The sequence below is a fragment of the Pogona vitticeps genome, chromosome 1 (assembly GCF_051106095.1).
Source record: "Pogona vitticeps strain Pit_001003342236 chromosome 1, PviZW2.1, whole genome shotgun sequence".
Lineage (NCBI taxonomy): Eukaryota > Metazoa > Chordata > Lepidosauria > Squamata > Agamidae > Pogona > Pogona vitticeps.
In genome coordinates, this window is record NC_135783.1 from 59,725,741 (window position 1) to 59,753,345 (window position 27,605).

General features: G+C 39.4%; 1 protein-coding gene across 3 annotated transcripts in view; it reads left to right on the top strand.

Annotated features, from left to right (window-relative positions):
• PCNX2 (pecanex 2) overlaps window positions 1–27,605 on the top strand; it is a 139,670-nt gene that overhangs the window by 81,537 nt on the left and 30,528 nt on the right. For 2 of the 3 annotated variants that reach the window (XM_078383151.1, XM_078383152.1), the window contains 4 exons: window positions 1,221–1,348; window positions 12,018–12,076; window positions 17,729–17,941; window positions 26,283–26,536. In XM_078383151.1, coding sequence (XP_078239277.1) covers window positions 1,221–1,348; window positions 12,018–12,076; window positions 17,729–17,941; window positions 26,283–26,536 — 654 coding nt within the window. Of the gene's footprint in view, window positions 1–1,218; window positions 1,349–12,017; window positions 12,077–17,728; window positions 17,942–26,282; window positions 26,537–27,605 lie in introns of all 3 variants that reach the window. The other variant, XM_020786815.3, reaches the window with a different exon arrangement.

The following is a 27,605-nucleotide window of genomic DNA, read 5'->3' on the forward strand; positions in this document are numbered from 1 at the left end:
AGAGTTAAGGAAATTATTAAATATTTATTAGTGAATTCAGTGAGATTTAAATGTGCTTAACTGTGGCTTCCAACTTGCATCACAAACAGTAAGATATTGGAAGTCTGAATAACTTTCAGACACCATGTACATAATATTCCATTGGTTTGGATGATGCTGAATATATAATTGATAGCCCTCTTCTGCTATCCTTTAATATCCATCAGCTCCACATTTTTGTACAACATCTACGTCATGTGTTTGATGTTAACTATACAAAAGGGAGGGGAGACAAAAAAAAAACCAGAATAGAATTTCTGTATGTTTCTTACTATGTTGCATGGTTCAAAGTGTGGTGCCTTCATTCTTGTTTTCGAGAATATGAGATCATGTTCGTAAATACCTTTAAGAAAAATCACTGTAGATTTATAAAATGGACTTTGAACTAGCTCTTCTGTGGATATATAGTTCTGGGTAGCAGGCAGATTTCTATACTGTATATGACACCGGGCAACTCATAACATGCAAAGATCAATTGGGTATACTTGGCTGCATCCTTTCTCACCCATCCTGAAGTCTTCCTTGCTTTGTCCTAGTTCTCACTGAAATAATGAACTTGCACCTAGACTGTGTTCAGATTTCAGATATGGAAGGCTTTGCATGCCTGTTGCTATGCAAACCCTTTCTCATGTACAGCAAATAAGCATGCCAGGAAAGACTGCTTGTGTGTCCTTCCTGACATCTAGTTAATATTGGTGGAGGAAAATATTGCACCAAAGAGCATTTAAACACATGGTCTGCAATCTGAATACAACCTAGCCAGAGAGAATTACAGTAGGCCTATACTTGGTGCAGAGCTTAAAAGTGACTAGTTATGATGAATCAGTTTTTTCCCAATAATGAAATAGTAAGTTTTATTACAGTTCTAACTTAACAGGGGATAGCATCATCGCTTTTGCAATATAACTGTAATTGACCCAATCACTTTTAAAATTACAAAGGGCATGGCTTCTCTAAATGATGTAGATGAAATTCTACTTTGTAAAGGAAATTTCCATGCTCCAGCCATGTGCATTTTTTTAAAGTGAATAATAGCAGTTCTTAGCTATTACCTGCCACTTTGTTTCAACTGCCTCTTTGGAGATAAAAGTTAGAAAAATAAATAGGTCAGAAGGTGTCAGCAAGACAACATCAAATACAGTGAAGTTCATTTCCCTTACCTTAACTTGAAATTTTCAGACTCTGCAATGCTTTTCTTTCAAACTCTGGCCACTGCAATCTTTTCTACTCCGCTGAGTCCATTTCTAGGGAGTGTGATTTTTCTCACTTCATACGCCAGACCGGTCAAATTCTGGGAGAGGAATTACAAGTAAGGCAACTTGTTTTACATCTGTCATCTTTATTAGTAAATGTTTTCAGGTGTTAAAGGAACTGCATTAGCTTTCTATGGTCCTTGAGGATTGCTCTGCTTACTTTCCTATTCTTCCGGAGTCTGTTACATTCATGGTGGTTGGTAGAATGTTAGTCATTTTTTGAAACTAAATGTATATAAACAATAATCAGAATGGAGTTGTCACATCACATTTATCCATCATAGAGGCCAACAAGACTATGAGGAGGAAATTGTTACTGTCCTGAATGTCAGCAGCTATTGATTTAGCCACTACAGTTAGTAAGTAAATCATGTTGGCCTTTGGGCTACACAAGTCAAAATAGATTAATATAGTTCATGTTAGTCTGTTAGCATTCTGCTAGATAAGTGGTGTTGTGCTGAGTGGGGAGGAGTGCAGAACTCTCACTTTTATGGCAGATTCTCTAAGAGCCAAGTTACAAGTTACAGGCAATCGTATGTAAGAAAACCCCAGCAGCCAACTTCTCTACTGAAGACTGCTATTAGGAGGGACTGATTTTCACTGAAGGTATGGGGGAGTGGAGAGTTCTCATCCTTTTCTCACCTACTGGTTTTCTACTGCAATTCTCATTTCCCCAAGCACTTTCCACCCAATGTGTTTCTAAATACATATCTGCATGCCCAAGAACCCATTGGCAGCTGGGGAATTTAAGACTGGAGGCCTGTATGGGGAGGATTAGGCACCACTGTCTTTTCAATTTGAAGTCACTCTTCTCAAAATCACTTTTTAAAAAATAACAGTGGTGTTTTGTTTTTTGCAGGGGTAACATTTGCACATAAACATGCTATCATGTGCAGCTTGGAACCAAGTATATAATTAAAGAAACTGGAAATCCCTCTTTCCTGTTCTTCAAGTCCCATCTATAACACCACTGTCTGTGTTGATATCAGAAAGCAGTCTAATGACGTGTGAGACATTATACACATTGTGTTGACTAACCAAGACAATGCAATACAAAACACACATACAAGTTTAAAAAATTGTCCATTTTTACCTACCATAAAACCAGACATGTAAAACACAGGCCAATTCTGGGCAAATCATGTATATATTACTAACTTTTCTGATAGTATTGTGAGTGGTGTGCAGAATGGGGTGCTGCATCTGCTAAGCCCACAATGTTGTTCTAGCTACTCTAGAAAGTCTTGTTGCTTAGCATAGCAATTCACAACTGGAGTAAACCCATTGACTCACCAGATCTCCATTGATTCAATAGTCCAACTCTAGTTGCAATATACTACAGTAAGGGCCAGGATTTCAACCACAGTGTGCACTGACAAAGAATGTGCCAGTGATCAAAATGGCAATGACTGTTCATTAGACTGCCTTCCTTTCTCTCACATGAAGCATCTGCAGTATAAAGTCTTAAAAATTAATGGAGTTCTGTAAAAACACAGGTTTATCCAAACCCTTCATTTTAAATAGACCCCAATCTTTAGATGTACTGAAAACCATTCTTTCTGATTAATTTTTAAAGGTGCCCCCAAATAATTACACTTCAGGAGGGGAACTTAATTATTTTGGTCCAGATACTTATAAAAACCATGATACCATCTTAGAAAAAAGATTCTTCCTTGTGTCTCACACTATGACATAATCATATTTCACCTAATTTCAAACAAGAATGCTTTCTTTTTCAAAAACCAAGTAGATATTTATGCAGATTTCATCTATTAATTTGCCTACACAAACTAATATAATTGATTAAAATCTCTTTAGTTGGATAACAGGCCTAATTTCAGTGGATTTGCTAAAGAGATGTTCCTCATGGACTGTGTTCCATGCCTGTAATTCTTTCAGTTGAACATATGCAGATGAAATGTTAATCATACCCTATGAGAATAGCTCACTCACATTGAACTGTAAGTTCAGTGTGCCAACCCCAGTATACAGTATTATCACTCTACATATATATTTTCAGCAGCTTTCAAGATGAACTAGAGTCTATCAAATCCTCAGAGCTCTGTCTTTCTCTGTTTTTATCTGGTACTGAACAACAAGCAGTACAATACCCTCAAATTTTAATGAATGCAAATACTAGGTTGGGGGTTGGATTTGGAATTTATATTGAAAACAACAGGAAGCAAGGATATTTGTCTATTTCTGAACCAATCCAAAGGAAAGGAAAGTATACCAGAGCAGTGCTTGAATCAAAGCCTGGAATTTTGCTTTGCTGCTTCAGAGGTCTCAAATCCGGGGTAGCAGATTTCATTGCAGAGGATCTAGATGTGACTGACAGCTGAGCAACAATGCTCAGCTAAAGCAGGATGGATTCACTGGAAGGGTAAGAAATGGGCAAGGAGTAAGTGGCATGGCTCCTAGTGTTGGGGAAGGAAGGCAAATGGGTACAGCTTTGCTTCCATGCTGGAAGTAGATCAGTAGTAGGTGGAAACCTGATTTAGAGTGATTTGGCTTTGCTACAATTTGATTCACAGCCTGTATTACTTTTGAAATTGTAGTCAGTGCTCATGCAGGGGCTGCAGATTGATCCAGGAATTCACCATTCATACTGGATGTGGTGCAGGTTTTCTTCTTCCCTCAGGTCCTGCATCTGCTAATCTAATGTGGGACTGACAGAGATATATATATGGGAAAGTTATATATGAGGAATAACAACAATGATAATAACAATGATGTATGGAAGAAATTTTAAAAATAAAAAAATAAAAAAAATGATCAAGGGAGAAGAAAGCATGTTCCCCCAGTTCTTAACATCATACATCATCACAAAAACACGATCTATAAAGACTACCCCACCCATTGTTACAAGAACCTATCACAACTAACCACGCTGGGAAAAGCCTGTTTGAATCATTCTAGATTAAAAAATTAGGAGCCCCCCCAGTGCAGAGGGAAAAAAACACACTTTGATAGTTAAAAGTAGAGATGCAGGTATTCGTATACAAATATGAATATCCCTGCACAGGTGGCGATAAGGGTCCAGCCCCATGGGGCCAGATGGTCCACTCACCGATCTGCTGCTGCCGTGGACGCCATGATCTTCCAATGGCTCTGCAGATCGTGCTATGCGAGGCACTCTTCAACCTTGCAGCAAGGCCTTGTCCTCCCATCTCCTGCCAGGAGTGGCTAGCTGATCACGATCTGCAAAGCCATTGGAAGAATCGTGGCGTCTGTGGCAGTGGCAGATTGGTGAGTGGACCGTCTGGCCCCATAGGGCTGGATCCTCGTTATCACCACCTGTGCGGTAATATTCTTATTCATATATGAATCTGAATACATCTACCGTAGTTAAAAAGGCTGGACTGATTCAAATATGCCATTGTGCCATGTGGTCAGTAAAAATACTTAAAATATGTCCATTTTATTAGCAGAGCAAATCTTGCATTATATGTAGTCAAAGCTGAAGTTTCACCTCCCACCTCAAGCGAGAGTTCTTTGTTTTTCCCCTTTTCATGTTTTTTTTACTGTTTGGACAAGATACAACTACGTACAAATGCTTTAAAATAATGCAGATCACTCAGTTTATCTATATGTCTCTCTCCCCATAAGGGACTTGAGGCAACTTTCAAAAAAACATATTTAAAAACACTACATAAATGTCATATTTAAAAAACAAACATATATTAAGATCTTTAAAAATCAAAATTAAAAAGGATTTAGAAACATTTACAAATGTATAACTTAAAAACCTCATTCCTGAGACAACTTACTGCTTAAAATCAGTTGTGATTTGTAGGACAAATAACTTGGATTGAATCAAAGCATATAGTATTCACACATGCCTAGAGCCTCTATATCTCCTGCTGCTGTTCCAGAGGTATCCATGGAATATAAATGCTAACAATAATTTGAAATTTGTGAGTTTTAGAAATGGAGTGCTGTTTCAATACTATAACTGGATAGATATTGAATTCAGATTCTTAAAGATGACTTCTTGTTCAAACAACCAACTATGTCTTGTTAGTGAATTACATGTGGCCACATTTACAGTCCTTTTAATAAGTGTCTTATCTGCTGAATATGGTATAGAGAACGTTCAGATGTCAACAGAATGGTTTATCGGACTGAAATGTTTTGTCACTCATTTCTGAATGGTGCCATTTCTACTACCACATTTGTGCCAATTCTTTTTTGAATGTGTGTACTTTATGGGAAGGATGTTCTTGGGAAGCGGTGATTTAAGTGGAAGGGTAGGCTGATGAGTGGGGTTCTGACATTTTGTCTGCTGCATCACCTGAGTAAATACAGGGACAGAGTTGGTATCTGAGTTTGCTGCACAGTCTGGGTCTTGTGTTTGTCTCTGTTATGTAGGTCCTTTTTGGGGAGAGTGTGAGGAGAAGCCTACCAGCTAAGACTTCTGAAAGGGATGTATAATTTTCTAAGACAAGTTATAGACCATGAGTAGCAGTCTAGTAGCCAGGTCTTGACTGTCACCCTCGCCTCACAGGGTCTTTCCCCTCCTTGGTCTTTCTGCTAAGGACTGTTTTAACTGGAGCAGTTTACTCTTGCTTATTTGCTACCATCTACTCACTTCTAATGTGTGTTTCCAAAGTTAAAGAGCCTCTGTGGCCTTGAAAATTGACACATTTCCTCCTGCACTATCTCAAATTTCTGAGGAAAATATTTCACATTTGTATCATTCATTTCTGGATTATCCGTGATCCTATAATAGTGTTACCTGCCACACTATGCAACACAACCATAGAGAGAAATGCATTTTGTAATGGGTAGCCTTCTAGGTGGATGCAGGTCAGCAGCAGGTGGGCTACTTATACATTCCATCTGCACACACCTGTCTATACAGCTGCGAGCACAAGTATCCCATTCACACATAAATGTCATTCACAGAATTTGTGTCTTCCCATCCAAATCCTGCTCACCTAATTCTGAACATATTCTTATGATTCTGCTCCATTTATCTAACATAGAGGAAAGATGGAATTTGGAAGACTTTGGGGCCAAAGGGGACCTAGGAAAAGTCTAGTGTCCCAAGGCTGTTACAGGCCTCAAAAAATTCAGGATGAGAGAAGACGATGAAAGAACTAAAGTGGAAATGGGCTGTTAAGGTCAACCATAACATGATGGCTTAACAAAAGAGAGGCATCAGTAGTTTGTATTACTTCATAGGAAAACCAATGATTACTCCAGGATTCTCCATATCTAGTTTCTGGGTTGATGTTCTGAGGTTTGTGATAAATGAGGCATGGAGCATTTTGGACATGACCTTGTCTGAGCCCATGCTTGCTGAATAGTAGGTTTTTAGCAGGAAACCTTGAAGTTTGTTTTGGCCTAATTAGGCGGGCTCCTTCTAACATGCTTTCCCTGGCAAAATGGAACTTCTTAAGCCAAGGCACACAACATGGCCGCAGAATTTTGCTGTCGGGGAAACATGTTGCTGAATCTCTTTGTACTTTAAGCAGACTTCGAAAAGGTTTGAGCTGCTGCTCTTCATCTTATTCTACAGATATTATTACTTTTTGCTGGCTATAAGCATCACCATCATATTTTATTTATAAAGCACCTAAAATTAAGCGCGGTGCAATAAATTTTTCAAAAGACAATTCCATGCCTGCAGGCTCACAATCTTAAAATCAGCTGATGAAATGAGGAAGGCAAAGGAGTGGATATGAGAAAAAGGGAAAGTGGATGTCTGTTGCAAACATTTACAGTATGAATTCATGGCATTATATACAGATAGAGACGGAAAAGAAAATCTAATTTAAATCTACCGACTTGGTCTGTTTACCTTACCTCTTGGTTACTGCAGGACCTTTGTATAAACCAAACTCTTAACACATCTTTGTTTCCTTGAAAGAGCATTACATTTGGCTTAAAGATTACCATATTAGTATGTGTTTCTACCCCATTATGGAAGCTGCTCTTTCCCCCTTTATTTTTACAGCTGTTTAGATTATTACATCCTGGATGTAGGAAAGTGAAAAGGAAATGGCAGTAAATCTCATTTAATATATGGGGATGTGAAAGCTTCAGTCCTTTCTCTGACAAAGAAGAAAGAACTAATACTGAAAGAATGTATTTTCTTCTTTACTCCTCCCCCTATTTCTATTGTTCATTATTATTTAGAGTAGGTAATACAACAGTGCAGTAAGTTAACTTTATGGTAGATTCCATGGAGAATTACTGAGTCTGCATCGTGTGTTGCATCTTGGCTATGGAACTGCCACCAGGAATCTTGCAGCATTTACAAGTCTCTCTGTTGTTCTCTCTCTCTCTCTCTCTCTCTTTCTCTCTCCTTCCTTCCTGTTCCTCTTCTTTCATTTCCACATCATCTGTCACTGTTGCTATTTTGGGGGAATGGCACAGCTTGTGTTTGCTCTGGGGGCCTCTGGTGAATTGCTGTGTAGTGTAACTAAATCAGTTAAGTGTATCTAAAGAGGTTAGGATTAAACTGCCAATTTTATGTGTGTTGCATTCCCAGCCTTTTTTTGCTACATTGAGAAATGCTGTAACAGGTCTCCAGCTGTTCAGGCATGTCCCTGACATTGTTTCAGTAATTCTGATCTAGAAAATAGCCTCTCAGAAAGAGACAGTGGATATGAGATCCTAGATGCCCTCCTTTTCACAAAAATGACATTTCCCTCTACATTTTTTGCTCATATGTGAAGCAAATATGAAGCAAAAAGAATCTACAAATTTTTTTAAAAAAAAATTGAAATGGAAAGATAAAAATTAAATTGTCCTTTAAAAAATAATCGGCAATGCCATTTTAACTGGTGGTATATTACTCATTTTCAACTTTCTTTCTTTCTTTCTTTCTTTCTTTCTTTCTTTCTTTCTTTCTTTCTTTCTTACTTACTTACTTACTTACTTACTTACTTACTTACTTACTTACTTACTTACTTACTTACTTACTTACTTACTTACTTACTTACTTACTTACTTACTTACTTACTTACTTACTTACTTACTTACTTACTTACTTACTTACTTACTATTTTGGTGCACTGAAAAGCTTACATATACCACATGATAAAGACAGAAAGCTGTGTAGGAACTCTAGAAAAGGAAAACTGGTTTCAGCTGTTTAGTAGTAGAAACCCAGACTTCAAGAGTTAAATGGGGAAAACAAACACAAATCACGGTAATGGGAAAGAAAAACGGGGAGCAGAAGACAGAAAAAGGAAGAGGCATTTCTGTTCAAAATTATAAACAAAATTATAAACTACAGGAAAGTAAAAAGAGCTCCACAGATTAAATGAATTAATATATTTTTAAAATAAAGGTATGAGAACAGCTAGATAGTGGTTGGGAGTTCAAATCCCCTCTGTGCCTCCTTGACAGGGGCTGGACTCGATGATCTATAAGGTCCCTTCCAGCTCTGTAGTTCTAAGATGATGAATATGAGTCAAGTGTCATTTTTGAACCTTGCTTCTAAAGTTTTTGCTTATACCCAGATTATATGAAGAAATAGTAAATAAGAAGGACCTTTTGAGTATGCGCAGAGTACATTTCCTTACTACATAATCACAGCTTTATTCGGGGTGGAGCAGGATTTTTATCTGTTAACTTTAATGAATCTTTCAATTTTGATTCAATATGACCCAATTATTTCTGACTTATACATAGGATTCTTCAGTAATTCTTGTATAACAAAGAATGATATTTTGGTTAACAGCGTATTAAAGGAGTAGCCTCACCACCATTAGAATGCAATCCTCCTAATAAAATAATGTGATTTGCATGCATGTTGGACATTCCCTGAGCATTAAAAAAGTGCAGGAGGTAGTGGAGTTATTTTGACATTTTAGTGGAACCTCTCAGAATTAACTCCCTGCTGAAGATGCTCACAATTTTCACATGCTCCTCTGGGCACGCTCCAAAGGACCTGCACTCAATTTGTGTGGAATAATGCACTCAGGAAGAAATTCAATTACTGAGCTAATTATCGCCCTGACTGAGTGGTAAGAACAAAATTTAAAGCAAGAAGCCACCAGAGGAAAGTCTGCATTGCCCAAGAGTTCCAGAAGCTCATTTTAAAAAGAGACCCTTCCTGACAGCTGAAAGCCCAGGGGTAAATCTGCAACTGAGTCTGGAATTCAGGATATTAGAATTTTAATGCTGTGCAGATTCTGTAGCTTGTGACAAGTGGCGACAATTCAGCGCTGTAACTGCACAAAGTTTTAATTCCAAAATAGACAATGTAGTTGTCCCTTAACTAAATGATTCCAGATTTTTAGAACTTTTGTAGAGAAGTACTTTTTCTTCGTTTTTTTTGGGGGGGGGGCAAAGTTTTTAATAATAGAAAAGGGAGGAACCAGAGTTTTTAAACTTTGTAAGATAAATTCCAAGTTGTCCCTTAAACTACCTTACAACTGGCCAAAGTGCACAATCATTTTTAGACGCACAGATTACCCCATGAAATGTTTTAATGATTGCATGTCTTTTTCCACATATACAAGCAAAATACTCTATATGACTGTGTTATGGAGAACACGGCCAAACAGCCCGAAAAAAACAAAACAACCATCGGATCCTGGCTGTGAAAGCCTTCGAGAAGACAAAATACTCTGGACTTCCAGTTTTTTTTTTTTTTTTTTTTTTTTTTTTTTTTGAAAACGTAATAGCCATCATCTTATGTTGCAACAAACCATGGTATAGTTGGTTGAAATCTGGTTTGCTATGATGTGCAAACCTGCTACTTTTAAGAAAGGACAGTGTGTTAAATAGCCAGAAACCAACATTGCTGTTGTTTTGTGGACTCAACAACTGCACCTTGTTGGGACATTCAGACCTGTAGTTGTGGATTGGTCCTGGCATCTTCCCCAGCTGGCTAGTTGAACAGAAGCTGACAAAGGGATCAAAAATGAAACAAACAAGAAATAAAAGTCACAGCTGAATCATCTGCTGTGCAATTCATGGTTAAGGAACAAAGAATGGTTGGTGCAAACCACAGCCTATTATGGCATGCAAACATGTAAAGGTTTATGATAAGATTCTCCTCATTAGCTGAACCAGCATTTTGGGTCATCTGCATTACTTTTTTGGTATGATATAAGGGACATTTTTGTGTAGTATGGTTGGTGGGATGTTTTTTTTCACTGAGCAACAGATTTGATATTTATTTTCCAAATAACTTGATGGGTGTGTGAAGTTCCTTTAAGGAGAATTCCAAATGTCCTCTCCCGACCAATCTGATTAACAGCCGGGTGGCAGGACAGCCGCTGGTCGACGCTGGGGTGGCCCTTTTCCCAGCCGGTGGCGAAATCCACAGCCTTAGCAAGGTCACATTGGAGAAGTACGACTATCTTGCTCGAAAGCTTCTCACTCCGCAGACCAAAAATAAACTGGTCTAGGAGTACCTCGTTCAGCTTCTTGAACCCACACCTTCGGGCGAGGCAGCCCAAAGCAGCCAGGTACTCCACAGCAGACTCCCCCACATTCTGTGAGCATTTGCGGAAGTCCCACCGGCGCGCCAACTGAGATGGTTGCGACATAAACTAGTCTGCCAGAACCTTTAGGAGTTCCTGGCTAGTAACTTCTGCTAACTCCTTTGGCTGAATCAAATCTTTCACGAGATCAAGGACTTCCGCCCTGCATGAACTGATAAAGAATGCCTTCTTTTTAGCCTCCGCTGTAATCTTACGGTACGCCAGATAGTAAGCAAAACCATCTGCCCAGGAGTCCCACAACTCTGGGCAGTTCAGGTTGAATGGCGGCAGCAATCCCTGAGCCTCCATTTCTTACAACAGCGACGTATGTCAAGCAAGATTGCCGGCCGTGTGGGCTCACAACTGGCAGCTGCCTGAAGCTTTTCCGATAGCTGGAGCTCAAGGGAATCCCATCCTTGTCGCCACTGTTCTGTAGTGGGTCCAAGACCAATAAAGAGCCACATACACAGTAGTAATTCCACTTGGTTTAATCACAACAACATAAAACACGCACACACACATATAAAAGCCACGACCCACCAATGGAGGGTTTCTGACCCTCCCTTCTCTATTGGCTAATTGCCCAGCGTCCTTGCTAATTGGGGGAGGGAAAGTTATCCTCTGAGGCTGTTATCCTAGGGAGCCAAGCTCAACCGCCTGGCTTCAACTAAAACCTGGAGAGGAGAATACTGGGGTTGATCTCAAGACATAACAGAATGGTTGGTGCAAACCACAGCCTATTGTGGCATGCAGATATGTACAGGTTTATGATAAGATTCTCCTCATTGGTTGAACCAGCATTTTGGGTCATCTGCATTACTTTTTTTGTATGATATAAGGGACATATTTGTGTAATATGGTTGGTGGGATGTTTTTTCATTGAATAACAGATTTGATATTTATTTTCTGAATAACCTGATGGGTGGGTGAAGTTCCTTTAAGGAGAACTCCAAATGTGCAATTGTAGATATCAGCTACAGGAACATCGTTTGCACGGTATTTGATGTTGTATAGATGGCTTATTAAATGAGAGAGCTCATTTGTCTCAAATAACCATCTTAGACAGCCAGAACTGCATCACAAAATGGATGGTATTGTTGATGTACAAAAAAGGTTTTGGTTCTGTATGGATAAAATACTTCACTAATATAAATTATATGGCCAAACGAAGTTTGATCAAGGATGAAACCATTCAGTTGCATAGAATAACAAAAACTACCTTACACAGGGATGATCGGTGGGTCTCTCTTTCTCCCCTCCCCCTTTTTCCTCCCAGCACGAAACGGGTGGACCATTCCAATACAAGACTGGCACTTCAGATTGAAAAGGATGCAGGTATGGAACCAGTTTTATTTATTCATGTTTATGATGATGGATTAGCCAAAATATTGAGCATATTGGATTGGATCCAGAGATATATTATAAGGAGTAGCAAAAGCAGTTCTGTTATTCAAAAGGTTGCAGAAGAATTCACACAAAATGGAACAAGCAGAACCACTCACTGTTGCACAGATCCTTGCACAGGAATGTGGACAACATCTTGCGCTAATAGAATCATTTAGCTGCCTTCTCTCACACAATAAGCATGAGACCTTTTTTAAAAAAAGGTGTTTCGTATATTGAAAAACCCTTTTGTTTGTGGAAAGCAATCTCTGGTTCCAGCCTATTATGTTTGCACCTTGGGGCATAAAGAAAAGAAAATTCAGTTGAAAAGGTTATTTTGGGTTTTGAAGCATTTGTGATTCAGGTGTGATTTTGAAAGGAAAAAACGCAAAAGATTTGTGAAGCTTAATTCACCTCACGTTGAGTATAAATGGAGGCATAGTGATCTATCAATTTTACTGGTTCAATAATATGTTCTCCACGAAAATGTTCTCTCTATGAATTGTAGTAGTACCAGTTAACCAACAGTGGATGAGTTGAGAACATTTAAAGTTATGCTGTGAAGGGAAAAGGGGAATGCAAAGAAAGACAAGCTGTGCAGAATATATTGCAGAATATATTGATTCCACTTGCTGTGCAGTGGTGAGAAAGATGAGCTCAATATGAAGTAAACTACAGCATAGAGTCTCAGATTACCGGGGGAGGGGGGAGAACAAAAATTGGCTCCCATTAAAGTTTATGTAACTGGTTAAAAAAATTAAGGAAAAAAGGAAGACCATCTGTTAAAATGAGTATTATAATTTGCACATGACAAAATGCAGACACACAACTACTGTAGAGTCCCTCTATAGAGAAAAAGGCAGCATAGAAATAAAATAAAAAATACTTAAAATTTCTTAGCATCTTCCAGTGTCATCTACATGCCAATACAAATGCAAATATAAATGTTATTCCTTCTATTTCCATTGACCTTTCTCTTACAATGGCTGCAATCCTGTTGCACAGTCTGGGGATGATGTCAGCAGCAATGGCAAATTGCCACAAGTTAAAAATACAAGTTGCTGTTAATTAAAGGCACTATCAGGTGCATGCTACTCATACACAGTGTGATAAGTCACATACACTCAGTTTGCTCCTGTTGCTGACATCATCCGCACTGCACATACAGAGTTGCGCAGCAGGATTCAGCCAATGGGTCAAAGATTTGGTAATGGTATGGGACTTTTTAAGTATCATGCAGTTTAGGCCTCGCAACATGGCTCTGACTGAAACTGTCCAAATTCCTTCTTCTACATAACTATTAAAGTTTCAGGAATCTTGTTGCCTCTAGATTGTCTGAATTTGAATGCTGAGACCTGAAGATCTGGTAAAGATGATACCTCTCCCTTACCTTCCTGATACACAATCTAGAATTCTGATATAAAAAATACACTAAAAATCAGCACATGATTTCTGCAGAAGTAACAAAACCTCCTTATTGTAGCCTGTCATGGCTTTTAGAACTCCGTCATTGCCATCCGTAGCAGAGGTGCTGCCCTGTGCTCTAATTCCTCTAATTCCATTTTGATCTTTACCAATATATTCAAATAAGAAAGTCTGCTGAAAGTTTTCCACATTTACATTTCCAAGGACCCAAGGACCTTGGATAGCCTTTAAATAGAGTGTAATGGTGATCAGTGATGCGTAGAAGAAAATCAAAGCTCTACCCAAGCCAAACCATGTTAATTAGGCAAGAGAATTCAGACTCACTGGCAGTGTCAGTTAGACTATGTGACACTGTTTTGGCACATGTGGAATATTTTGCTTCATTTCATTAATCATATTTAGGTCCCTGTTTTAATTTGCCTTTAGCAAACTCTCTGTATACCAGAAGTGCTTAGGTTGGCAAATTAGACTTCACAGTCCTCAAAGGATTGATCAGTTTAAAGAGGCAGTGTGAAACTGCGGGCAATGTACTGGACATGGACCAAGAAACCTGGGTTCAGAACGTCTTGCTCAGCCAAAATCAGATTTGTTGTTCAAAGAATAAAGGTCTGTAATGTATAGTTAACATGTAAGTAAGTAACTAAACAAACAATAAATTATCTGGCAATTAGAATTACTTTGCTCCTTCCTCCAGATATACCATATGGCTTAAATTTCAGTAATGCTTGACATTTTTCTGCCATAAATTTCCAGGCCAACAACATTCTTAATCAAAGTTGGCTATTTGAGTGATTTCATGTGTTTCATTGTATTTGGGCATTGATATATTTGGCATAGAAAGACTTTGGCTTATTTAACCTTGATTACATAAGAACATAGGTGAGGGCATCCATCCAGAAGATGGTGATATGTATAGTTGATGTTGGGCATGACTCAACCATTTATGTTGGTTCACTCCAAAATAATCTAGATAGGAACAGTATAATAATAGGTTCATTAAGACTCACCAAAATTCATCCATCAAAAACAAATTAAGGTTTGGGTATCACAGAATGCTTCCTTAGTCTTGTGTTGTACTATAGATGGTGTTTCAACCATGCTCTCCAACTGTATCGTCATTTTCTACACTTCTTCCTTAAGATTTTTTTCTTTGTAACCTTAAATCTGACAAAATGCTCTTGAAACTCAAAATCCATGTGAATTCCAGTACTGTTGTTTTGACTTTAACTTTAATCACTTATTAATGCAATAATGCCTCTCGCTACTTATCTGCATGGAATAAAACTAAAATAATCAACTTTTAATTGTCTGAATTTCTGTTACCTTGTCTGTGAAGCATTTCTTATCGATTTAGTAAAGCCACAGTGTGGTTATAGAAGCTACATTAGGTTGGTTTGTTTCATTTTTAGTTATTAAATCATGGCCAAATATCTTATTATTGCTTAAATTAGGCTATATATGATGAAATTGGGAAACTGCAGTTCTTTAATAAATCATGATGTGTGAAGTTCAAGCCATTAGTGTACTTGTTAGCTTTGTTGAACACCCTATACACTCTGCTGAAGGAGGATGAGATAAACTTGGAGAAACTTTTTGCAAGCAAGCAAGCAAATAAAACTGGACATCCCCATTCATGTCAGTGTAAAACGGCTCCTCCCATTTACACCTCTCTTAGCGGCACGTCCCAACTTGGCACTCCTGATGTGTTATTGTAGCTGGTCGCAGGATTATGGGAGTTGTAGTCCAACTCAATTACTGAGTCCTAGGGTGCTGGAAGTTGCTTTAATGTATGTAAAGCAGTATAAGCAAAGTATTTGGCTATTTGGAATCTAAGAAAGAAACCGACGGACTATAGTAAGATAGCTGTCAGGATCGCAACTAACCGTTACCTAGCCAAGGTAAAGGCTGCTAGAAGATCTTACCTCGCTGACCGGATAAGCGAAGCTTCCAACCAGCAGGCGGAACTTTTCCGTATAGTTCGCGATCTATCCGGAATTGGTCAGGGTGAAGGGCCTCCCACTAGCATCTCACCTGACCAATTTGCAGCATTTTTTAAATCCAAAGTGGAGGCCATCCGCCGTGACCTTTCTCCTTTTTTAAATACAATGGATCGAGCAGAGATGTCCAGCGCTCCGTCCTGCCCGGTTATTCTCGACTCCTTTCAGCCTGTAACACCAGATTTGGTAGGCAAGGCGCTTGATCGCTGTCGGGCCACCACCTCTTCTCTCGACCCTTGCCCGGCCTGGCTAATCAAAGCAGCCAGGCCGGTAACAACTGAATGGGCCACTGCAATAATTAATGGGTCTCTCCAGGAGGGCAAGGTCCCCCTTGCCCTCAAGGAGACACTCATTAGGCCCATTAGGAAGAAACCAAATTTGGCGGCGGACGAAATTGGCAATTATAGGCCCGTCGCCAATGTTTCCTTCCTCAGCAAAGTGGTTGAGAGGGTGGTGGCAGATCAGCTCCAGGCGCTCTTGGATGAAACCAATGCTCTGGACCCATTTCAGTCGGGCTTCAGGCCGCGCTATGGTACAGAGACGGCACTGGTCGCACTGTTGGATGACCTGTTGAGGGAGGCCGATGGGGGCAACATGTCCTTGTTGGTCCTCCTCGACATCTCAGCTGCCTTTGATACCGTCGACCACGGTATCCTCCTGGGGAGGCTCTCCGAGTTGGGAGTCGGTGGCCTGGCACTCGCCTGGCTCCGCTCCTTCCTGGAGGACCGCCCCCAGAGAGTACAGCTTGGGGAGAGAGTCTCGGCCCCGTGGAATCTCAATTGTGGGGTTCCACAGGGGTCGATCATCTCCCCAATGCTGTTTAATATCTATATGAGGCCGCTGGGCGGGGTCATCAGGGGGTGTGGGGCATCGTGTCATCAGTACGCTGATGACACACAGCTCTACATCTCCTTTACACCAACTTCAGTGGATGCCGTCCGGTCCCTGCAGCGCTGCCTGGACACTGTACTGGAATGGATGCAGTCAAATGGATTGAGGCTGAACCCGGACAAGACGGAGGTCTTGAGGGTGGGCGGCCCTTCCGTCAGCGACATAGGTGACTCCCTCTCCTTTGGAGGGACGACCCTTGCCGCAAAGAGTGAGGTCCGCAGCTTGGGAATACATCTGGACCCGGCGCTTACCATGGAAACCCAGGTGGCGTCCGTGGTCCGCTCCGCCTATTTTCATCTATGGCGGATTGCCCAGCTGCGACCATATCTTGATCGGGGGGCCCTCACTACTCTAGTCCATGCGCTCATAATCTCGAGATTAGACCATTGTAATGCACTCTACGTGGGGCTGCCTTTGAGGCTGACGCGGAAACTTCAGATGGTCCAGAATGCAGCAGCCAGGCTCCTTAGTGGGGTGAGAAAACACCAGCATATCTCCCCCACCCTGGCTGCTTTGCACTGGTTACCCATCCGTTTCCGCATTGACTTCAAAGTGCTAATGATCACTTATAAAGCCCTAAACGGTTTGGGACCTCAATATTTGGCAGACCGTCTTCTCCCACCCAGATCTACCCGAATCACCCGACATAGCCAGCAGGGGCGGCTGAGGGGTCTGACGCCGAGAGAGGCCCGGAAGGAAAAAACAAGAAACCGGGCCTTCTCGGCGGTGGCTCCTCGGCTGTGGAATGCCCTTCCAACAGAAATTCGGCTGGCACCCTCGCTGGGTGTTTTTAAAAGCCAGTTAAAAACTTGGTTATTCAAGCAGGCCTTCCCTCCAGTCAATTAAGTCTTTCTCTTTTTCTTTTTCTTTGCTATTCCATCTTGGTAATCCTCTCTTTAAATTAATTGTTTTAAATTGAAACTGTAGTTGTAATTTTTATGATTTTATATATTTTTATACTGTTTTGTTTTATTTTGTAAGCCGCCCCGAGTAGACATGGTCTAGAGGGGCGGGGTAAAAATCAAATAAATAAATAAATAAATAAAATAAGAATTATCATATAATGACACAGCAGACACAGTCCCTCATGGTGAAGTGTGGTATGTAACATTTGATGATGAAATGGCTTTCGAAGAGGATTGGCCTAACAATCTTCCATCTGAGTAAACAGTAAAAAGTATGCAGAGTTAACTTGATGGTGATTTCTTCTTCTTCTTCTTCTTCTTCTTCTTCTTCTTCTTCTTCTTCTTAACAGCCCCTTTTTACATCCTTTGTGTTGTTGTGGTTTTAGGAAATGATGATAATCTCAACTCTATCTTCTATGAGCACCTGACAAGATCTCTGCAGGAATCTCTTTGTGGAGATTTGATTCTTGGGCGCTGGGGAAACTACAGCTCTGGAGACTGCTTTATTTTGGCATCAGATTATTTGAATGCCTTTGTCCACTTAATTGAAATTGGAAATGGTCTCGTCACTTTCCAACTCAGGGGACTAGAATTTCGAGGTAAGCACCTTTATAATTCAAAAAGTGGGTATCTAGAGGAAGAGTAGAATATCCATTGGCTGTGTGCCCATTTGCTATTCCAAGAAGCAGCATAAAGTTATCCATTGGTTTGCTGTTAACATCATTTCAACTTTGCCCAGGGGAATTTTCATCAGTTGCTACTGGGGATATAGTTAAGCAGGAAGTAGCAAAGCTGAAGTATTTTTCTTATCACAAAATTGGGGATTTCTCATCACAAAGCAGAGGCTCTAATGTTGTAATAGAGCTTCTGAAATAGTGGTCTGGGTGGCGGATTAGATATTAGCTCTGGTGTGACGTGAGAAAAGGCTTGCAGCTCAATCCTATGATATTTCTTTGAAAAAATAAATCTCGCTGCATAGAATTATTACTTTAGCCATTCAGTATCTATCAGTATCTAGCGATGTATGGAAGTGAGAACTGGACCATAAAGAAGGCTGACCGCCGAAGAATTGATGCTTTTGAATTGCAGTGCTAGAGGAGACTCTTGAGAGTCCCCTGGACTGCAAAGAGAACAAACCTATCCATTTTGAAGGAAATCAACCCTGAGTACTCCCTGGAAGGTCATATCCTGAAGCTGAGGCTCCAATACAGAAAACTCCCTGGAAAAGACCCTGATGTTGGGAAAGTGTGAAGGCAAGAGGAGAAGGGCATCAGAGGATGAGATGGTTGGACAGTGTCACCGAAGCTACCAACACGAATTTGACCCAACTCTGGAAGGCAGTGGAAGACAGGAGCGCCTGGCATGCTCTGGTCCATGGGGTCATGAAGACATGACTTAACGACTAAAAAAACAACAACAATAATCTATCTTGTCTACTGGTTTCACATATCTTATTATTTCTACCAGTATTCAGTACTGGGCAGTTTGAGAGAACTAAATATATCAATCACTCTTAGGGTTTTTAAACCTTTACTCAGTATTTCATTACTTGTGTATCTCAACGTTCGCAGTTAGCTGCAATGGGCAGAGATTTTGAAAGCCTTCTGCTCATTGCCAGAAAACCTCAGTCATGCTTTTGCAGTGAATTAGGCAACATTTATTTAATTTATTTGTTTTGAGAAATAAATTCATAATGAGTAATTAGATCTGTTCTTGTAGATACATAGCTGTGTGATTGAGGGAGAACTCTCCCACACTTTTGTAATACCTCCACGATAGGGGACATGAAGTGGCCCTTCGAAAACAATTCAGACTTTGAAGAACCAAACTTCCTAGTTTAAAATTCAGTTGGTCGCCTACAAAGTGTGAGTGTGCTGAATTTCTAGACCAAACTTTGCAGGGCTGAACTTCACATTTAATTAATCATCTTCTTTGAACATTTGGATATTCAACATTTCTCAAAAATGAGATGTGGTCATCTCGCTGACTGCTCACTGTGTCACACAGCAGAAGGCATCGGTGTACTATTTATTTATTTATTCATTCATTCATTCATTCATTCATTCATTCATTCATTCATTCATTCATTCATTCATTCATGTTTATACTTTGCCCATCTAGTGGCAAACCACAATTTAATGCTAACTCCTGTATGATGATGAACTTAGACACATGCTTCTTGAACAACTTTTGATGTTCCAAAAATGGTACCTAATTCTGAGTCTTTGTAGCCTCACAAAAGATGCTGTGTGATAAGGCAGAATATTATCAGAGCTCAGAAAGCATACTTATCTGGTGTACAACCTTTTGGAGTTGTAGTCCAAAAATAACTTTTTCCAAGTTCTAGATAATGTATATGTGCAGTTCCAACCTTACCTACCAGAAACCTCTCTTACTGAATTGACTATAAACTACTACTGAATAAACATATTCAGGCTAGCTGGGAGTGCAAAGATTTCCTCTCCACAAAAATGTGTAGAATACAAAAACCACTCTTTCGGAAGTACATACCATTCTCTCTGTAAGTGCCATATCATTGCTCATCACCACTGGGTTTGTTTTCTTTGTAGGTTCCCTTCCTCAGGCAACCCAGTAGAGAAAAATAGATATGGTGAAATGAGAAATTTTAACAAGATGCCCCACATTTTTTCCTTGAGGAAGAGAAGTTTTCAGAATAGAGCAGTTGAGCTTAATTGGTTGCAAAGAAAACAGTGTGAAGCTCAGTGGTTCCACTTCAAAGAGGTTCAGGAATATACCTATTGGTGCTGACACACACGGCACATGCTGCTTGCATCCCTAAAGTATAACTCAGAATTTGAATTAAAAAAGCAAAAGCTACAGACTGCTTGGTCAATTAGGTTGCTAGGCCCTTTCAAAGTATGTGAGAGGGTGCCCCACTAAAAGATATACTTTAAACTATATATATATAGTTTAAAGGTTTTTTTTTAAGTTTAATATGTCTACTCATATCATGGAAGGCTTTTTAAAAAAAGCAGCAAGAATACAGCACCACAATCATGAGAGAAGAACCAAAAAGCAACCTATCACTCTTCTTTTTCAAATCTTATTTTGCTCTGTTCTTGGTATTTCCTCTTGCTGAATGTATATTTCTATTCATGCCTTTGTTGTTGTTTTTCCTTTCAGCAGTTTTTTAAAACGAGGGCTTGTACTGTCTCCTATATTCTTAATCTATAAGAAGAGCTAAGCTTCTTGACTGCATATGCAGTGCAGCTATTATGTATGATCTTAATTCTACGTAGTTTTTTGTGCTTGTGTCTGTCTTGCTCAGTGGATGTTTAAGCTGCTGCTTTTCATTAAAAAGTTCTTTACCCAGCTTTTTTTTTCTGTTTATGTTCTTAAGTTCCTTTTTTTGTTGTCCAGATATTTGATGTGTGTGTGTTACATTAACACATTGCATTTGTGTTGCAACAGCTCTCCTTCTGTTTGTACGGATCTGAAGTTACAATTTAATCAATAGTAACAATCAGTTGCTGAAGTTGATGTTCCGTTTTTATGAGAAAATACAGGAGAAATGTGACCAGTGTATAAGTTTGAGGCATCAGCATGCTATTTGGCTAACAGCAGAATATTTTTTTTTAAAAAAAATCCAATGCAAACAGTTTTATTACATTGTAGAGCATAGTTTTCATCAATGCATGTTTTCTGTTAGAAGGTTGTTTTGGTTTTGCCTTAGAGAACTGTATGTGTTTCCTGTTCCTAAAATCCATTGGTTTTCCATGTCAAAGACATCATGTTCGTCATGATTAATTTTACAAATGATGGTCAATACTGTACCTCTGCAAGACCAAATGCCTGTGCAGTCAGTTCCAAGACACAGGAGAGAGAACTGTTAAGCCCAAGTGTACTAAAATGAGATGCATGTTCCCAAATAGTCAGGAATCCAGAGCTGTGAGAGGAGAGCAGATAGAGATGCACAAGGCAGAATCTGAGGCAACAGCTGAAAATGAGAGAGAATGAGAGTGAGAGAGAGCACTTAGGCAGAGTGCCCTCCAGCATGTTGCCCAGACTAAAGAGGTATTTCTGAGCCTAGGGCCAGCCCAGTGTACTGGAATTGGTTGTGCTCAGCTGGAAGAACTGTTATACTGGTGGTTCAAGAGATGAGGCACTGAAATCTGACCATGGGGTACCCAGTTAGCCATATCTCTGGTGCTTTACATACAGTAAGACATAATAACAAGTTAGAGAACAAAAATGAGCAAACAGAAATATCAGGAATTCTGAAAGTATTCAGAATTCCACATGAGGAAAGCACAAAAAGCTGAATATTTTCAAAGGGATCCTTATTTAGACTGTATTACTGCTTGTTGCAGCAGAACGTCCTAAGGAAAAAACATTCTGTTACTGACTGGCATGGGAAAACCTGTAGGCATAATGATGCATTTAATTCAGTGAATTCTGCTAGTATTCGTGAAGCTTTCTCAGAAATGAATGTCTAAAAAAACACCTCATAGGCAAAAGTTAAACTTTATTTGAGAGCTGGTAGGGTGATTAGATGCCTAGAAGGATATGGCTTCAAATCTGTTTACGACTAAAAGGACGGAATTTGAGAGCTGCAGCTGGTCCTACAGGGGTGATAAAAACTGCACCTGCTAAAATTATTTCTTCTTTAAGAAAGGTATAGGAATCGATTCCCTTTCTTTCTTGCTTGCTTGCTTGCTAAGAAATACAAAAATAAGTAAAAATATCAAGAATTTAAATAAGACTTTAAAAAGGCAAATCAGATGAATTATTATATCCTATTTGAACTTCTGGAGGAGAAATCCTGACGAAGCAAAAAGCATCCAGACTTGAAAGAAAGATTCAAAAGCTAAAAACTAACAAGGCTTCCATAAATATACTGTACATCATAGCACCATCTCTTTCCCTATAGGGAATATTCAAGACCTGGTGGGTGAGATCCATGAGCTGATGTTTTCAGTGGTAATGGCAAGAAGTGTAACCAATTACCATCACACGTAACACAGCCAAAAATCAATGTCAATTAAGAGTTACAATTATTTAATCATACCTTAGTTCTCTGTAGCTATCTGAAACAGATAGAATGACATTAAACTGCTCCTAATTAAAACATTACAACCTAGAACAGCGATGGCGAACCTATGGCATGTGTGCCACAGGTGACATGCGGAGCCCTTTCTGGTGGCACGCGAGCCATAAATCACCAGATTGCTACTCCCTCCCCTTGCACAGCCAAACCTGAGAAGGTGGCTGCAGCCATGGTGCTGGCACTTCGGCAGGCGGATCCGGAGCAGCTGGAGCTGGCAGCTGATCCGAAGTGGGGTCTCGAGGCATCTCCGTCCTGGGATTCCCCCTTCCACTGCCACTTCCAGTTCCACCACCGTCACTTCTGGTTCTGCCACCACGGCACGCCACCCACTGTTCTCTCCCCCCCCCCCCCGAGTTTGGGCACGTGAGCCCAGAAAGGTTCACCACCACTGACCTAGAACTATTGATTTGCTTATTCCAACCAAAATTTCAAAGGTGGAATATTTGTATTATAATTACACCCATGCACATGCAGTTGTGACTATCAAGGATAGTACCATAGCTAAAAGGGTGTAAGATAAGAAGGAGGAACTCTTGATATTGAGTATAACAGTATTTAAATAATTTAAAAATATGGAAAATCCCTTACCTCTGCTACATTTTTGTGCAGGGGAGGTAGACAAGAATAACTCAGTTTCTGTCAGTGGCATAGCTAATGAAGAAGATCTTATTAATCTGGAGGAAATATTTGGTCTAATCCAACTTCCTATCAGGAAGAAGACTGGAAGGTAATTTTGAAAGAGCTTAATTTAATTAAAGACAGCTAGGGAAGGAATCAGGTACCAACATATAATGCTAATCTAAATAATGGGAACATGATGGATAAATTTTATATTGTGTTCAGTCCAACTAAATTTGATAGTCCAGAAAGATCAAGAAATGGAACAAGTACTTCATTATATAATGAGAAAGAAAATGAAGCTGATAGGGTGGTTAAAGAAGGGTACCAAACTCAGACATGGGAGAGAACACAGCTTGAATAAAAAAACATTTCTCAGTGGAATGTGGTGGGGCTGTTGAATATGATACATGATAAGAAGGTGATCCACTTTCTAAAGAAATATACTGTCATCAGCCTAAAGGAAACTTGAATTTATTCTAATCAGCTTGAAACTAGCCTTGAGGAACATAACTATTAGTTGAAACCCGTCCATAAGTTGTTAAATTATGGTTGGCTGAGTAGAGGCTTGACAATCTATGTATCAATCAAATATAACATCAAATGTGTTGGTGTAAGTGTTGCTAGCCCCAATTTTTTATGTATTACTATAACTTGGTCACCTACACGATATTTGTTTGGTAAATAATAGTAAGACAGTTCTATCTATGAAAACATTCATTGTATGTTTTTTAATGTTGTTAGCCGCCTAGAGTGGTCCTGATATGACCAGATAGGCGGGATATAAATAAATAAAGAAATAAATAAATAAATCTTAGATCCAGATCTTGGAAATCTTGGAAATTCTACAAATTATTAATATGTATGAGCCCTCTTGGGATCTTTTTAATGTTTTAAATTTTGAGATGGCAGTACATTATTTGAAGTCCCATATCTTAAAACATTATTTTTGAGCCTACCATATTTCTGTCTGTTTGTCAGAAATGTCTCCCCCAGTATGCCAAATCACCCATTCAAGTATCTTACTCATAGTATTTAATAAGAATAGCAAATTTGAAATGGAGAAATGCTTTCACAGCTTTACAGTGCCAGTCTCTGAATTCTGCAGTGGTTGAGGGATGATGTCAATTCCCTTGGAGGAGAGAGTTTGTCCACGTGGAATTAATTCAATTGAAGACCTAAGTCACTTATTTGCCCAGTTTATAAAAATTTAAGAATAACTCTGTTCAAAGAGTTAGGTCTTGTATTCAAAGGGTCTGATACATATCTGATTAAATTAGTACTGGGGGATTGTCAGAACCTGATTAGGATAATTGACTCCCCCAGGAGTCTCACAAAGATATATAGACCTCCTAGGCAAAGAGAAGAGATCCTGCTATTCATCATAGCTGACATTCCAGGAAAGGGTTAATACCAGAATGAAATCACTAATCAGTATTAAGGTCTTGCAACTCATCTGGGCATCTTCACTATTGCAATAATTCCAGGCAACTTCAAAACTTGTTAATTCTATACATGTTCCATTTCTTTACATCATTTCTAGGTTCCGTCTGAAAAAACATAAAACATTATGGGCTTTTTAAAATCACATAGCGACGAAATTGCTTAGCAGCTGTTTTTGCTGCACCAATTAACGTCGCTATGCGAGGCACCACTGTATTTCTACGCTATAATACTTTTATTATTGTTTATTTTAGTAACTAATTTGTTTTATTTATAGGCCTACTTTCTCTTAATAAGAGGACCCAAGGTGGCTCACTGTATTGAAAAGAGTCATATTAAAAACATAATAAGTTGAATAATAATAAAAAAATACACTATACAGTAACTAAAATACAATTGGATAATTAAAAGCAAGTAAACGTTAGAAATCTATCAAAACTTTAAAAATGTTAGAGCAACAGTTTTAAGGAAGAAGTTTGTAGTGATGGCAAACTTTTTTAAAAAGTTGAGTGAACTGTTTATTAGAATTTGCTTTTGGTTGACATTTAAGAAAGCATTATTTGATTATTTTACATTATTTAAGTATCTTTTGTAATGGCTACAGCTATACAAATAAACTTGTTTTACTTTTATTTATTTATTTATTTATTCGTTCATTCATTCATTCATTCATTCATTCATTCATTCATTCAGTACTCTCTGAGATGAGATAATATAATTTAATTTAATTGACTATAAACTGATAAATGTGAAAAAGCTGTGAATGTTTGAATCCAGTGTAATTTTGCTTCAAGCTATTGCTAGTTTCTTTTTGGCATCACTCCCAGTTTGACCTAGTAACGATAATAATCTGTTCCAGAGTTGCGAAACCTTCAGCCCCGGAAATATTACTAAACTTCATTTCCCATCAGCTCTAGGCAGCCTAGCAAGTGTCAAAGTATGATGGGAGCAGCAGTTCATCAGCATCTGATGGACTGAAGTTTTCCCATCCTTGATTTTCTCTGTGGTCACAATCCAAACCTCAATTAGCTTTCAGCATGTGCACACATTTTTTGTGCATATAAGAGCCCTCCACCCAACCAATAACACTATTCTGTTCAACTTTAAGGAAATTGCTATGTGTGCAGTTGAAATTGCTATGTGTGCAATTGGACTGAATGTAGAAACCTTTCCCTGACATGAAAGAAATAAGCCTTCATTTGCATATGTAGGTTTCCATATATGCAGCAAATTCTCAGGTTATTCCCATGAGTCCCATATCTGTAACCAAAATGCTAGTAATACCCCGAAGCTTCTGTCTAAATGGATGTTTGTGGAACTCCATTTATTACATTTGTGCGATAGAATTGGTATGCTTTTTGCAAAATAATCTTAGCTTTTCTGTACAAAAGAATTTTAATTTGAGGAGGTCTTCTTGCTATACGTGCTCAATTTAACAGACCTTTAAAAATTGCAAGGAGCTCTCTGGCTTCTATTTTTGACATCCAGAAGCCCAAATCTAAACTGTATCTCCATCTTTCTACATTCAAGGTGAAGGATTTAGATTGTAATTTATGCCAACTGCCTAAAGCATAGAATCGGGTGCATTTTAGTTTATAAAGTAAAATAAGCAGTCTGTACTGCATACTTTCCTATTAAGCACAGATTAATTGGCATGTAGTATTCATAGCAGCAGTTTTCTTTCCCTCTTGTTTAATTGCCATTTATTAGGTATTTGAGAGAGGATCAACTGTGACTTATGAACAGCTTGTTTGCATTGATCTCTCCATGAAATGTCACTGTGTTTATCTGTCTTTTTAAAACCCTCGAAGGGACGTACTGCCAGCAGAGAGAAGTGGAGGCCATCACAGAAGGAGATGAAGACCATGAAGGCTGCTGCTGCTGCAAGCCTGGCCATTTACCTCACTTACTCTCCTGTAATGCAGCTTTTAACCTTCGATGGCTGACCTGGGAAATAACACAAACTCAGTATATCCTGGAAGGGTACAGCATTATTGACAATAATGCGGCCACAATGTTCCAAGTGTTTGATCTGCGAAGAATACTCATTAGATATTATATAAAGGTAAAATGTTACCACTCATCTCGAGGAAAGATGTATGTAGCTCTGTTTCCTGAACAAACAAACCACTAGTGATCAGGAATTGGTGCGATGGCCATTGCCTTAGTGTGACATCTCGAATCTCACTGCTGGTGTAAACTGGACGGGGGTCAGGGAGACTCCCAAGTTTACACTGTCATAGCAAGGTAGTGTCATATCAGAAAAGTCATATCAGAAAAGTCAGGTGAGGAAGTGGCCTGTTGGGGACTATGAAGTGCCAACGTGGGCTACGATCTGTTCCCCAATGAAAAGACCCATGCCCGCCCTCCCACATAACTGACATTGTGTGGATGAAACAGGAGTATTATCTCAAACTCACAACTGCTATGTTACATCTGTGGAACTGCGCCATATAAAGACAGAATTCCAGGAGCCTCGTGGCGCAGTGGTTAAAACGCTGTACTGCAGCTAAAACTGTGCTCACGACCTGGGGTTCAAATCCCAGGTAGCCGGCTCAAGGTTGACTCAGCCTTCCATCCTTCCGAGGTCAGTAAAATGAGTACCCAGCTTGCTGGGGGGGCAATGTGTAGCCTGTATAATTAAAAATTGTAAACCGCCCAGAGAGCGCTTGTAGCGCTATGGGGCGGTATATAAGTCAAATAAATAAATAAATTAATATTACACAAAAGAATATGATCAGGCATTGTCACAGTCCTGTCCTCACTATGTCAACAGATCACAAAGGGGGAGGGGGCATCGGAAGCTGTCAAAACACTGCCCTGTGCTGTCACCCAAAAGGGATGCTGAGTCCCTTCTGCCAGCAGCCATTTGGCAGAGAATCACGTCAGCCAGTCCGGTTTCAGCAGATGAAAGGATGATTACAGTCTAGGTCATTCTGTTTTAGCTTCCAGGCACTCTTCTTAAGGAGGCTGTAGTCCACCACTGGCTATGGAAAGAGTAGAGGGAAATTATTGACTTCTGTTATCAGCTGATGGAAGTGACTTTCCCTCTGTTGGAGAGACATTTTTGGAGATAAAATCACTCCTTACCGTGATTGGTGGAGACTGCTCAGTATCTTCCCTATCAGTTTCTG